The sequence below is a fragment of the Blastomyces gilchristii genome, assembly GCF_000003855.2.
Source record: "Blastomyces gilchristii SLH14081 genomic scaffold supercont1.6, whole genome shotgun sequence".
Classification (NCBI taxonomy): Eukaryota; Fungi; Ascomycota; class Eurotiomycetes; order Onygenales; family Ajellomycetaceae; genus Blastomyces; species Blastomyces gilchristii.
In genome coordinates, this window is record NW_003101677.1 from 814,056 (window position 1) to 827,533 (window position 13,478).

At 47.5% G+C, this 13,478-nt stretch overlaps 3 protein-coding genes across 3 annotated transcripts; 1 reads left to right on the plus strand and 2 right to left on the minus strand.

The window, feature by feature from the left end:
• The first annotated feature begins 28 nt into the window (after nucleotides 1-28).
• Nucleotides 29-5,558, plus strand: BDBG_03748 (uncharacterized protein). The gene has a single exon (XM_002625643.2). The coding sequence runs from the start codon at nucleotides 989-991 to the stop codon at nucleotides 5,255-5,257; it is 4,269 nt and encodes a 1,422-aa protein (XP_002625689.2). The 5' UTR covers nucleotides 29-988; the 3' UTR covers nucleotides 5,258-5,558.
• On the minus strand, nucleotides 3,759-9,069 carry BDBG_03749 (phosphoglycolate phosphatase). The gene is made up of 3 exons (XM_002625644.2): nucleotides 7,244-9,069; nucleotides 4,720-7,089; nucleotides 3,759-4,660 (listed from the first exon to the last, which is right to left on the minus strand). Exons 1-2 carry the CDS (start codon nucleotides 7,250-7,252, stop codon nucleotides 6,364-6,366), a joined length of 735 nt encoding a protein of 244 aa, XP_002625690.1. The 5' UTR covers nucleotides 7,253-9,069; the 3' UTR covers nucleotides 3,759-4,660; nucleotides 4,720-6,363.
• Nucleotides 9,070-10,162: 1,093 nt separating this feature from the next.
• On the minus strand, nucleotides 10,163-11,695 carry BDBG_03751 (uncharacterized protein; the record flags this gene model as incomplete). The annotated part of the gene is made up of 2 exons (XM_002625646.1): nucleotides 10,163-10,247; nucleotides 10,326-11,695. 2 exons carry the CDS (start codon nucleotides 11,693-11,695, stop codon nucleotides 10,163-10,165), a joined length of 1,455 nt encoding a protein of 484 aa, XP_002625692.1.
• Between the last annotated feature and the right edge of the window lie 1,783 nt (nucleotides 11,696-13,478).

The following is a 13,478-nucleotide window of genomic DNA, read 5'->3' on the forward strand; positions in this document are numbered from 1 at the left end:
GCCAAAACGCCCAGGCGCCAGGTACTTCCCGCGCTAGGGAGCCCAACGGTGCCGGGAGGCCAATCAGAGCCGCCCAATGCTGGCTGGCCCCCGATTGTTAGCCGCCCTCCTTCCAGTAATTAGTACGGAGTACAGATTCTTCAATGGCTTTTTTTCTTCTCGCCGCCATCCGGATGCAACCATCGTTCTCTTGCGCTTGTACTCCATACACAGGTAATTACTTCGGAGTATTATACTAATATATTGAATGGCCAGCTGCGTCGCGTCTCCTGGCTTCACGAAAGTTTATGCTGGAGGAAGCAGCAGAAGTGGCGTTGTGCTGTTCACCCACGTTTCTCGATATGAGAAACAGCGCAGAAAGATCCCCGGAGCAATGTAGCCGACAAACAATGTAACTACCGCCTTACGTGGGATCACTTGAAATTCAGCCACCGTTACTCTTCCACGCCGTCTCATTGGCCAACGCCCCCCGCTGATGATTGAGTAACTCACCTGGGCAATATTCGCACACCCGCATGGAGGGATTGGCTGCTTGGACGAACGTGAATGGCGGAGAGGCTCAGGGTTGCCCATGCGGCTCTGATTTGAGAAAACCTAAATTTGGCTAAATAAATAATTCCCAGCCTCCCAGGACCGCTCAGCCTTGTGTCGAATATATCATCAGTCAACCACCCGTTGGGTTGCGAAACAGCTCTCCACAAGGCGCCGTCAACTGAAAGAAACCTTCACCTGATTGTGCGCCAGGCTTGCTGTGACTGTTCCCCCCCAAAAAAGTCATCTTTAATCTGGTGTTTATGTCATTTCTTGAAGCTCCATCCTCTTTCAAATCCCGAAATCTACGTCGTGTCGCAACATAGCCTCCACAGACAAGCCTAGGGCTTCTCTCGCAAACTCATCATGACCCCTCACCTTGGATTGCGCATCTCAGAAACAACGACCAGTATCTTTCGCTCAACTAGCCACATTAGTGGTGTGAGCGCTCTGGTTGATGGCGGCCCAGCATTCAAAGAAAACGGGCGCCGGATCCAACCCTTGGGGCGAAATGCATCTCGATGGGAAGCGATCCCCTGAAGAGCATTTTGAACAAAAGATGGAGGCTCACGAGCTAACCCAACTGCGGATTTCACATCCCTGGCAGTTTGATGGTGATGTTGATTTGTGGGAGGCTACCTTTGGCCAGGAAGAAACCCATCGCAGCGAAGAGTTGGAGAATTTCGTGCCCACGCCCATTCCCACCCCCCCGGGGTCACCCACAACGTCATCCACACCCACACCCACACCCATGCCCATGCCAGCGCCCGCGACTGCAGCGACTGATGATGACACTCTGCTACTCTCGAACCGGTTGGCGTCTCCAAAAAAATTCTCGAAACGACCGGCTAGCCCTATTGTGTCTCGTTATGGGAACGACACATCTCTCTGGACCCCTTTTTGGCTTAGAAAACCGACGCTGTTTGGTTTCATCATTCTGTTCGCCGTGCTTTGGATTGCGCTTCTCGTCCTGTGGCTCTTCGTGGTGCGTGATAATGGGCTGGAAATTGTCCCAACTTCTAACCGCTATGTTTGGAGATTTTCCCCTGTTGCGGTTATGATTATTGTGGTTGGTCTTTGGCGCCAAGTGGACTGTCACTGCAAGGCGGCATACCCCTGGCATGAGATGCGTAAGGGCCTGGCAAGCGCAGGGAAAAGTATGGTCCTCGATTATGTGTCAGATTTTCAAGTGAACTCACTCTTGAAAGCGATAAAATCAGGTCATCATTCCATTGCCGCTTCTGCCCTTGGATTTGTCCTGCTAAAGGTGGCTCTGGTTTTTTCTACCGGGCTTTTCGTATCGGCACCGACTACTCTGATAGACCCATCTTATCCGCTCTCTATGACGACAAACCTCGACGGAGAAGATTGGGCCGCAAAGGCACTTGCGAGTGAGCAAGAATTCTTACGCTCTGCCACGGCAAATTCAATTTATGCTTTTTTTGGTGTATCAGAAGGTGGAGTGCCTGATCCCACTGGGTCAAAGGATGGCCTTGTTTTTCAGACATTTGATTTGCACAAAAATCATCCAGCAACGAGGCGTGTGACAAGCATGTCTACTGATGTCGACGTCCTAGTTCCCCTCCCAAGCTGTGAGCTGACTGAAACCATAGTTCAGCCGACGGCTGCACTCAATGAGTTTTCGAACGTGACTACTGGCGGCATCATTCACCTGGGTATAGAGTCGGCCACTTGCCACCTCGGGTTCAACAATTATACAAAAGTCTATGTGCGTATGAAGAATCCAAGAACAGAACTATGCGAGCCACGTGAACTGGTTGCCGAGATGCAACAGGTCAATTGCACCAAGACAGGCGGACAGCGTCCACCATCTGTGCCGTTTGATAACGAAAATGGTGATTTTCGTTGGCTACTCACCATTTCGGACATCCATTACTCTCAAACTTTTGCACCGAGCTCTACTCCGGCTCTGAATGTCACAAATTGGTCTAGGGATGTGAAGCGGGTAACTACTATTTTGTGCAAACCACAATATACTATCGTGAGAGGGAACATGACTTATAGGAATTATGATTCAGGGGCACCTCCTCACATTGAACTTCAAAGCCCCGAGGAACGTCTGAGTATAACAAATTTAGAGAGAGTAACAAGTTCTGCGCTGAACGGGGCAATTTTACAATCTCTAAGAGCAGGGGCTCATGTTTTCCGTCCTGTCAATCCCGCGCCTGAGACAGCGTCTTCAAATGAAGGTGTTAATACACTATTTCAGTTAATGATCAAAACCTCGAAGGGGGAACCGACGTTGGAGAAATTTCTTGACGGCGAAACCATGAACAAAGCATTCCAAAGAGTTTACACTGGGATTGCCACCCAATTTGCACAACAAAATCTAGTCATCCCAACATCTAAGGACAGTACAGGAAGAGTTGTCTATATTGAGGACCGCCTGCACTTTGGGATTATTTCACTGTGGATAATGGTGGCAAGTTTCGCCAGTTTGTCGGTCTTGACAGCCATTATACTGTTCACGGGGCCAGCTGCAATTACCCCGCGAGACCCGGGCTCTATTGCAGCACAAGCCACGATTCTTATCGGAAGCAATGATCTTCAACCACTTCTCCAGGATGCAGGTCACCTTTCAGATCGTGGGATCAGAGACAAGCTTCGAAATTATACATTCAGAACGTCAACTTACCGATCGTTCAGGATCACCGCTCGTTACCGCTTGCGTGAAAGCATCACTTCTGTTGACGAACACGCTGTCGAAAGGAGCGGATTTTGGAAGCCGCTGGCGGCGAGGAAGCCTATGTTCGTCCTCACGTATGGGATGCCGATGCTCGCCATTGCGGCGCTTGAGATCATGCAACAGTCATCAAATCGTAATCAAGGATTGATGACCGTGCGTACGGAAGCATGGAAATACCTTCCACAGTACCTTTGTGCTCTTTTGGCTGTCGGCATTGCAACTTTATATAATAACCTGGACTTTACTATTGCTATGTTCACACCGTTTGAAGCTCTTCGCAAAGGCAACGTGACAGCTAGGCGGAGCATCCTAACACATTTGCTTGGGAAAATTCCCCCGGTTGCTCTTTGGGAAGCAGTTCGAGGACACCATCTCGGTGCTATTTCCTCAATCAATGCGGCTTTTGTCGCAAGCTTCTTAGTTATGATTGTTTCCGGCTTTTGGAATATAGACACATCAGTCATCCAGTCGCAGCGTGCGGTTGCGTCCAGAGCGGACACTTGGGATATGACAATGCAAAACTACAGCTCCAATGCTTGGAATGCCGGTTTAGTCTTTCGGCTCCTTCAGTATCACAACCTGACCACCCCGCCGTGGACGTGGAATGAACTTGTATTGCCAAAAATACACGTTTACCCACCGAATACTCGCTCTGAGATCCTGGATCGGGACAAAGACGCGTCCCAGAATCCGATTACTTATATATTCACTCTTCCATCACTAAGGCCGTCGCTGAATTGCGAACTTCTCACCGCAGACGATATCTCCCTGAAAAGTTATCATGGAAACGGTTCGGACCCAAAGAGCAACCGAATAATTACCACCACAAGCGTGCGCCCAAAGCTGCCGCCTAGATGTCTTGCTAGTCTCCCTGAAAATGTAACTTCAATCGAGTTTAATCTTACAAATCCGGAAGTCAACGACCCTTCAGCAGACGGAGGCTACATTGGTTCTCTATTCGACCTGTATCTCCTACCGCAAGACCCTGCTCATCATGTACATCTATGGGAACGGCCAGATAATCCCTCTGGTTGCCCATCCATCGGCATCGTATTTGGCTATATGCGCGCCAACCACACGTCACCAGCCAATCTAACGGTTGCCATCTGCAACCAGGAAATCCAAGAAATCCCCACCGAGGTTACCTTCGCTCGAGATCCAAGTTCAGGGTTTATTGACGCGGCACATCCGCCCAAATATAACGACACGGGACCACTAAAGTTACTGACTAACGGCACGGATGGGTTTTCTTCATTTTCCTTCCGCGTGCAGGAGCTTCTGGATACTCGCAGTAGAAGTACGTTGAAGGGCGGGAAGCCCTCCACCCCAGAGACATACGACAGCATCTTCAATGATATCATATACGGATCAAATAGTCGCGTCTCTCCCGAGTCATTAATGGGCGCGGCAAACGCGAATAAGCTCCTCGACCTCGTTAATAACTACTACAGAAACTACATGGCGCAGGTGATCAACCTTACCTTGCGCAAACCCATCAGCAGAAGTAGTACCCTTGAAACAAAACCACGGCGGCAATCTATTGACGACGACGACGATGACGATGACGATGTAGATGATGGTTCCGCTCTCACCCCTCCACAAAACTTTACAGGCACGCTCCACAGCACAACACCACGTCTAAAACTCAATCCGGGCCCCAAACTCGCTCTCCAGCTCATGCTGGCCATAATGATCGTCCTAGGATCTCTAGCCGTGCTCAGGATGCGGCTCCGCGAAACCCTCCCTCATAACCCGTGTTCTATCGCTGGGACGATGAGTCTGTTGGCTGGCAGTGAGCTGTGTGAGAGTGGTGGTGGTGGTGGTGGTGGTGGCGGTGGCGGTGGCGGTGGTAGATTATTGCCGGCTGGGGCTGAGAGGATGGGGGATACTCAGTTGGGGAGTATGCTTGAGAGGCAGGGGCTGTTGTTTGGGTTGGGGTGGTGGAAGTGGAAGTGGACGGATGAAAGGGGGGAGCATGTTAGTGAGAGGTTTGGGATTGATGTTGGGAGGGCGGGATGAATTGAACAAACATGTACCCTTTCTTTCGAATATTTCGGCTCTATTTTCTTTTTCTTTTTCTCTTTCGTTCTTTCTGGCCTTCACCGCTTACATAGCGCCCCTGGGTGATATAAATTTGGAGTCAATCTATTTTCTTTAAAAGCTGCCTTAGGTACCAGTATAGGTTTGAGCACTCAAGAGCATGATACCCCTGACCGATGTCAATATCTAAAAATTGATATAATTATATGTAACAGGCCGATGCCCTATTAATAGACCTACCAAATCTCGAAAATCCCCCCGTTCTAGCTGCTAAGCTTCCGCATTCATTTCCATATTCCTTTCATTCTTGAGGAGAAAATTTCTTCCTCGTTCCATCCTTGCTCTTGCCCGGGTTAACTATGAATAATAAACTCTGTGAAGGAAAATATTGCTACGCCATGTGCATCCGTGTAAAGCATATTACGTATGTCAACAAGTGGCTCTAACCTAACCGACGTTCAATGGCAATGAGTAATTGAAAAGAAATGGTGGAATACAACGAGCGAAATTAAATGTTTAGGAATTCAACATAACAAAAGGAGCCCGAAGAATGACGTAAAGAAAAAAAAGATTTCTTTTTTTATTATTTTGGTATCACTATCATCATGGCCTATGCATTGTGTCTGTCTACCTATCTATGGTGCCAAGGGCGAGTGGCCCGGGAGTATTCCGTGAAATGTATTTTTTTTTTTTTGGGTTAGCAGAAGGGGCCCAGATCTTTCCGGGGGATACAAGAATAAAACAGCTAGACGTCGTCTCTCGGGAGCAAATATGTGGTCCGTTTAGCGTGTAGCTGTTGTTCAACAGCCTGAGGAACAGGGCAGATAGGGGGATAATTTCGTAGGAAGGGAATCAAATGCATGATAAAGAAGAAAGAAACTTGAAGAAATAGAACATTAAAAAAGCGCGCAAATTTCGCTCCAGACGACCAATGCTTTCAGGTGTTCCCGTTATTCCCTCGTAAATTCATTGCTGAGACATAAAAACAGAAAAGGATAAAAGTGATGCTATGGCAGAGATGAAATTGGGCGATGCGGAATGAAACAGGGTAGCCAATGGGTGATTTGAGATTTCCTTGCCCTGGTTCACAACGCGTCGATCTCCGCGATGCACTTTTCGAGTTCAGACCAATGTCTCATCACGACCTTTGCACCCAGATCAAGCAGGGTCTTCGCAACTTCCTCCTGCTTCTCCTTTCCGTGGTAGCAGCCCACGTAGGCAATGACGGGGATTTCAGAGCGAATGGCACTCAGCGCACCACTTTTGCTGTCCTCGATGGCAACGCACTCGCCAGGAGTCTTATTGAGGATTTTGAGAGAATGTAGGTAAATCGCAGGGTCAGGCTTGGTGGTTGGGACGGGGAGGGAAGTGGCCGCGCTGAAGACGTGGTCTGGGTTGAAGAAACGTTCCTGGTCGACTTTCTTGATAGAAGCCCTCACGCGTCGGAGAGCAGAGGACGAAACGACAGCCAGATCGTATTTCTTTGAAGCGTGTAGTTTGACTAATTCCTCCGTGGCACCTTCGCAAGGCTGTGCCTTGGCCTCTAGCTTCGCGATGACGCGGTTCTCCTCCTCCTTGACGTAGGCTTCGAGCTCGTCTTGCGAGAGGTTGAAGTTGAATTTGGCCTTCAGGGTCTGCATCATGCCGCGGAAGTTCTGGCCAACAAAGTCGGTGATGAGCTGGGAACCGGTGTAGCGGTCAGGAATGCCATGCTTTTCGAGGATCTCGTTGGCGATGTCTGCGCATGCTTCGAAAGCGAGTTCCTCCGAGAGAACAAGCGTGTTGTCGCAGTCAAACAGAATGGTTGTGATCTAAAGAACGATCCATAGTTAGCATCAATAGACAACTCATACTGGTCTCCATAAAATTGCGAAACTAAGGGCGACGGTTCCATCATCATGCATTGCATAGTGTGATGGAGAGAGGGGGTTAGGATTGAACACCAATTGGTAGGAAAGGGTTTACCTTAGGCATTATAGCGGTAGTGGAGGTAGTTTTACTTATAAACGGAGGTCCTCTATTGGAAAAGGAAACTTAGACGTAGGTGGTGAACGTAGTGGTGGTTTGTTTGGTATCTAAGGAGTTGAAGGAGGGGATGGGGAATGGAGGTTGTGGTGGGGGGTGGAGATATTTATACTAGGGAGCAAGCAACACCAAGAAAGAGCAACAAACATCAGGAGAGCAGCCGCAGACAAACAACAGCGAATTGAACAGCAGTGAGGAAGGAAACTAGTAGTAATTATGGAGCAACCAAGCCTATCTATCTCACTCAGGACCGACCGTCATTATTTACTGGGGTCTCTTCTTTCACTCCTCAGGCAAGAATTCACTTTCGAGTTCGTCCACCGTGGCTTGTGGATCTCTTACTTTTGGCCTGGAATTCGTGCCACCACCAACGTCACATTCTGTACCTTCAACAAGGTGCAGGAAACTGAGGAGAGCTGCCAGGTGGACCAAAGCGGAAGCTATTAATGTGATGAGGGGCAAATATTTATTCAAGTATCATTTCTTGGGTACGGGGTAGGACTGCGATGATACTACATACATCTTCCTGAATTCTGTCTGCTACATTTGCTGACTTTGTGTGCTGGGTCACAGCATATCATTACAAGACACGAAAACTCACCTTGGAGCAATTGAGAGCTGTTTTCTGTGTCAACAAAGAAAAAGATAAGGGGAAAATAAAGAGAGAGAAAAAGAACAGCCCCTCCACAGGCTGGTCCATCAAAAAAAATGAACGAGCTATTTTGACCTGGTTCCGGTCCAATCTAACGCCACTACCGGCAACTCCTGGTACAGTACATTACGATTCGTAGCCGCCCCTCCAGTGAGGACACTTATCATAAGCCATATCCAAGGATGCAGGGAGTCAAATGCTACTAGGCACAACCTACTATCGGTGACTTGTTGGATCCACCTAGCGGCGGGACAGAAGGACCGAGTTTCACGACCCCTCATTTTCTTCTGCTCCTTTTCCCATCTCATCCAGCTACTCCTTTTTTATGAGAAAGGGGAAGATAGACATTTCGGCATGGGGGATGGGGGATGGTAAAAAGGAGTCAACAAAAGTCACTTGCAACGGGTGCTGATAACGGTTTGATATGGCCTCATGAGGAAAAGGGGGAAATTTTGTTCATCTCAGGCCGCATTCGGCGATAATTTGGGACTCGGTCTAGGCCCGTCACCTCCTATTTTTCTTCTTTTCTCACCTGTTTACTCAAGGCCGACAATACAAGCATAAGACGACACAGCAGGAAGCACGGTACCCCTAAACGGACGGGGGGACAAAGCGCATGCATATGTAAATGTGTATGAATTCCAGAAATGCGACTGCTACCCAACATGGGATTATATTACAATTTTTGAGGACGGCCACTGGGGGTAGAAAAAGTCACATAAATGTCTCGAAGTGGCCACCAACAGCAACTCCTTCGGTTCCAGTTATCCAGCAGCTCCTCCTACTGGAGGCGAATCAGTTCTCAAGTTATCAGCAGGAATATAGTCGTTCTCACTCTTTCTCGAAAAACATGTATCTGTTGCAATTGAACAAGTTGCGGTTGAGTCCGAAAGGCTCCGCAATCTGTGAGGCTTCGCATAATAAATTGCCCCGCCATACGTCATTTACGGACAGGTGCCCAACACTCGGTCGGGGTACATGGGCAGGAGCACTGTCGTCCGCGCTGCTACGTTGTTAAAATCTCCCAAACCCTTGCGCTCGATGATTTTCCAGGTATCATCACCATTATTTATTTCATCACGGATGGCTCATGTACCATAAAGCAACCACCACGACCAATTGGGAATGAGAGAGGTCCCTGTGGTGGTCAGGTAACTTCCCAGGCACGAACAGGATGTCGGGAGTTCCAAGGTTGTCAGAGGTTATCACGTGACTTAAATCGCTCTCCTATTGAAGAATTAAAAAAGCGACACCCCAATTCGCAGCTACGTTTTGTGATCATTTCCTTCTCCTACCCGATCACTCTATCTGTTTAGCTACTCGAGGACTCCTCAACTATGCTCCAGAGAGACAGCTTTTCCCCTTCGCTACATGGCTCCGGGGCAGTTAAATCTCCCTGGCCTGGTTAAATGAGCATTGGCTTACTAGACTTAAGTCAGACAGAAAGATCCTAACCAAGATTCGAGAGCTACTTTGAGCAGTCATTGTGTGCCCACAGTCTGGACATGCAAGATAAGCTATTCATATCTATCAATTGATTTTTTGACCGCCAACCATTCCTATCAAGATTTCTGCTACCACCTAACTGGAAAGGAATCATACATACATTGGCAGAGAAGTCTGGCTGGGAAAACGAGGAATGTAGCCATGGATCCAGATATGTTTCTGTGTTCGTTTGGTTCCTCGAACTTACCCCCGGGGCCTCAGCTTAGCAGGAGGGAGGTATACGAGCAGACCAGTCTTGCTACGAAGATTTTTTTGCATATTCGATCTATCGTTCGTGCCGCTCTCCTGGAATCACCGCCAACTGCGCCATATACTGATGAGAAGAGAACATCTACTATCGCTACTTAAGAACGAAATGCCCAGAGCCGCTTTAAATTTGGATAGAGCCATGCGATTTTGGTTACGGAGAGCTGGACGATCATCTAGGAATTCTCTGTTATTAACGCTTCCATGTTCCGTGCGCTTCTCTCTAAAAAGGAAAAAAGCTAAAATACATAGAGGACGCTTCTCCACTCTGGGAGGGCCCCTCGCTCCCGCTAGCTGAACTGCCCTGAGATAAGTTGTATACATTGCCAAAACGAATGATTGCGAGATTTGAGGTTTGTTAGGAAATTGCACATTTATTGTATCATTTTAATATATATCAATTCATTATATACTAACTTCGAAGACGCCGAAATTCGGTGCTGGATCACGGAAATTTATCTTAAATTCATGGAGTCTCTTGTTCCACATTTTCCTGAGAATTCCTTGTCAACAAGATGTCCATCGGGCCCATACCCTTCCCTGTTTAAGTGGAAATTGATTAGCATATAGCCAAAACAGGCTTTCAATAGCGGAAATGGGGAAACATGCGTTCCTTACCAGCGCCAATACTTCCTATCCCGTCTGCTCAACCGAGGCTTCCACAACGGCTTATGCAATGTCCTCATATCTGCCCTCGAATTACCAAGGGGGGCGGTTGTCCAACCTTCCCGCTCGCTCAAAACATTTTCAGCATTGTTTTCCAATGTCCTAGAAAGCATAGCTCTTTCGATATCACCGTGAGGAACACCAAGAGTGAAGTTCAGGTGCATTGTAGCAATACGATCGGACCATTGGGTTCTGAAATCCGGCAAGTTGGGGATCGAAAGCTGTGACAGCCAATATGGGTCATTGGGGTCTTTCAATTTACCCAAATTTCGCATGATTGACACTCCGAGACAGGCGCCTGCCACGGGTTCTTTTCGGAAATGCACTCGAAATCTGAACCTGGAGTCGCAGAAACGGCACATGAAACCTGTACAATATAAACAATGACACTTCCCCTTAGTGGTTTCCCGACGCATGTGACGAGCCACAAGGTTGGGCCTATACTTTTGTATGACCCATTGGTCGCCTAGGTGAACATGGGGGCAGAGAGGGATATCCAAAGCCTTGAAAGCTTTATTAGCGTCCATTTTGGAGGGAATTATGGCGGCGTGATAGATCGCGACAAGGGTAGTTGTGGTGAGCACTCTGTACTTGCGCCAGCGGACGATGGTCCATGCCTCGTCTTCAAGAAGACAGGTCCGCCCCTGTAACGCAAGAGCAATATCAAATGCGTCATGCGAGCACTTGGGAAACTGAAAATACCGTCTCTTGTTCTTGGTGATATGTACCATATCATCAAAATTGACACTGGCATAAGGGCAGAATTGCAACAGGCCACCCCGATGTCTGTTGCACTTGCGGTGATGTGGGTTCTTATCCCAATCTATCGGGAAGAACATTGATTTGTCGTGTCTCTTACTGGGACATACCCGGCAAGCAAGTCTTCTGGACCAAGTCCCTCGCTCTAGGAGGCATGCGAGTTCGAGCTTGCCTTGCATTGTGAGTACGCTCGAGCTGGGATAGTTATGATAAAAGAGTCTGCAGACATATCTCAAACATTCCACTTCGAACTCCTTGAGGTGTTTTATAACTAGAGAGACGATCTCAGGCGGCAAGCGGTGGAGGATGGACTTCTTGGAATTTTCCACCTCTCCAGGCGTGATACAGTGTTGGTACATTTTTAGACAGAATTTATCCCCGTCGAAGGACGAGTATTTGCACTGACTGCACGTCGACTGAAGACCATGGGTGGAGTGCTCTTCGTCGTCGGGCTTTGGAGATTCCATACGGAGCCATCGAGAAACTATCTCGCGGAGCGGACGGAGACTGAACTTGCGAGATGATTTTTTCTCCTTCTTGCAGACAGGATGGCTTGGTTTCATAATGGGAGTTGATAACTGCGATGCGAAGCAGGCAATGATGTGAGTTGATTAATCGGCAGCGTTTTATTTCATTCGTTTCGGTTCACCCTGGAGAGTAATATAATATAACAGATCGATGTTTAGGAAGATGGAAATGGAAGGGAAAAGGTGAGAAACGAAAAGCGGACTATGATAAACTTGAGAATACGTATGATTTTACTTTTAGGATTTCTACAAAAGTGACCTCAATATCCAGTCTAAGGTTGGGATGTATGGTACGCCCAAAAGCGCTACATATACATACTTCTACAGACAGGAACCAGACATTGGATAAAGGTAGACTGGATTAAGCTGTCATAATATACCCGAACTCACAGGCGTTGTGGTATATATCCTGCAGTTTCATCTAGATTACTCTCCCCCATGTAGCTAGCTCCTGAGCTTATACTTCCCCAAGACCTCTCTCATGGTTAAACTCTGGGAAAATATACCTTGCGCTTAAGTTTGCATGAATTACCTTAACAGACGTTCGGAAGCTTATTATTCTTTCCATAACGGGAAGGATGAGCGAATCAAGATCGGAGATCTTGGAAATCTCGGCCGCGGTTGCCGTTAACAGATACGAAGGCAAGCGCTCTGAAAAGTTAACAGGAAGGTCCGGGAACTTCGTCTGGCAGGTTTTAAGGTAGGCTTCGCTTTCCTTAAGCGTACATATTTTTGTTTGCTAACGGGCGCGTCGGCAGTAGTACATGGACTCATGAAAGGTGAGCCACATGTACATACATGTACTACATGTATGAAGGTTGATAAAGATCCTTTCTTTAAGAGACTGCTAAGGTTGGGCGCTGTGAAGTTTTCCTTCAGATGACACCTGAGGGAGTGGCAAGGATAGGATGACCTTAAATGCCGTGATTTTATGACCGAGTATCAAATACTTGCGATCATTCATGCTACTAACGATCTTGATATAGTTTTGGGTTAGGGTATGGAGGGAGGAGCAGGAGAAGGCTTCTTGGGCAAGGCTGAATACTGATTTTAAAGGGAGAGAGCAAATCTACAGAACATGCACATATGCACACATGCATGCGAGTACAAACACAACTCCAGAAGGATCATTATGTTCATGGCACCTAGAACAGCTGAAACGGAACAGAATGCACTTTCCCAACTTTTTTATCCATGCAGATTCAATTTTCTCGAGCTCTACCTCAACTAGAAGAATCTACTGATCTTGCTCCCAGGAACAGATATCACAAGCCGCCTGTACCCCAACTAGCTCGTGCCGTTGGCACATATCAATAACTTGATGTAAGTCAGAGAGCTCCATCCATCACCTTACTGTCAGTTGTTAGAAGGCTCCACACCAATACACCTAACTGCACCACGTTTTGACTAGATCAATACAGCGGAAAACGACCATAACTCCATTTTGCTCGGGAGCTCTACTTGCAACGCAATAGTAACTACAGCCCAAATAAACTCTCTTGAGGAAATAGAAACTATGGTGAAAAACAATAGAAACCGATCTTCTAATGCCCAAAGAAGGAAAACCTCGGGACGAGACTTCGGGATAGGCGTCGGTTTGCCGGTCCTAGTTAACTAGCCGAGCAAATAACCTTAAATGTCCCGCTAACTTCGGCAATCGGAAAGCATTTGGGAAATTGGCTGATTTCTGCAGTGTCAGGGAGGTGTTGGATATTTTGCAAGAAAAGCGAGAGTAGACAGGGGAAAGTCAGTTGCCGTATCACTGTATTATTACTGGAGAAATCAAAGCATTTAAGTAAGAAATTACGTTGTTGGTCGA

Excerpts from the sequence above, each read along its gene's own strand:
- BDBG_03748 (XM_002625643.2), top strand. The coding sequence starts at position 989 with ATGGCGGCCCAGCATTCAAAGAAAACGGGCGCCGGATCCAACCCTTGG.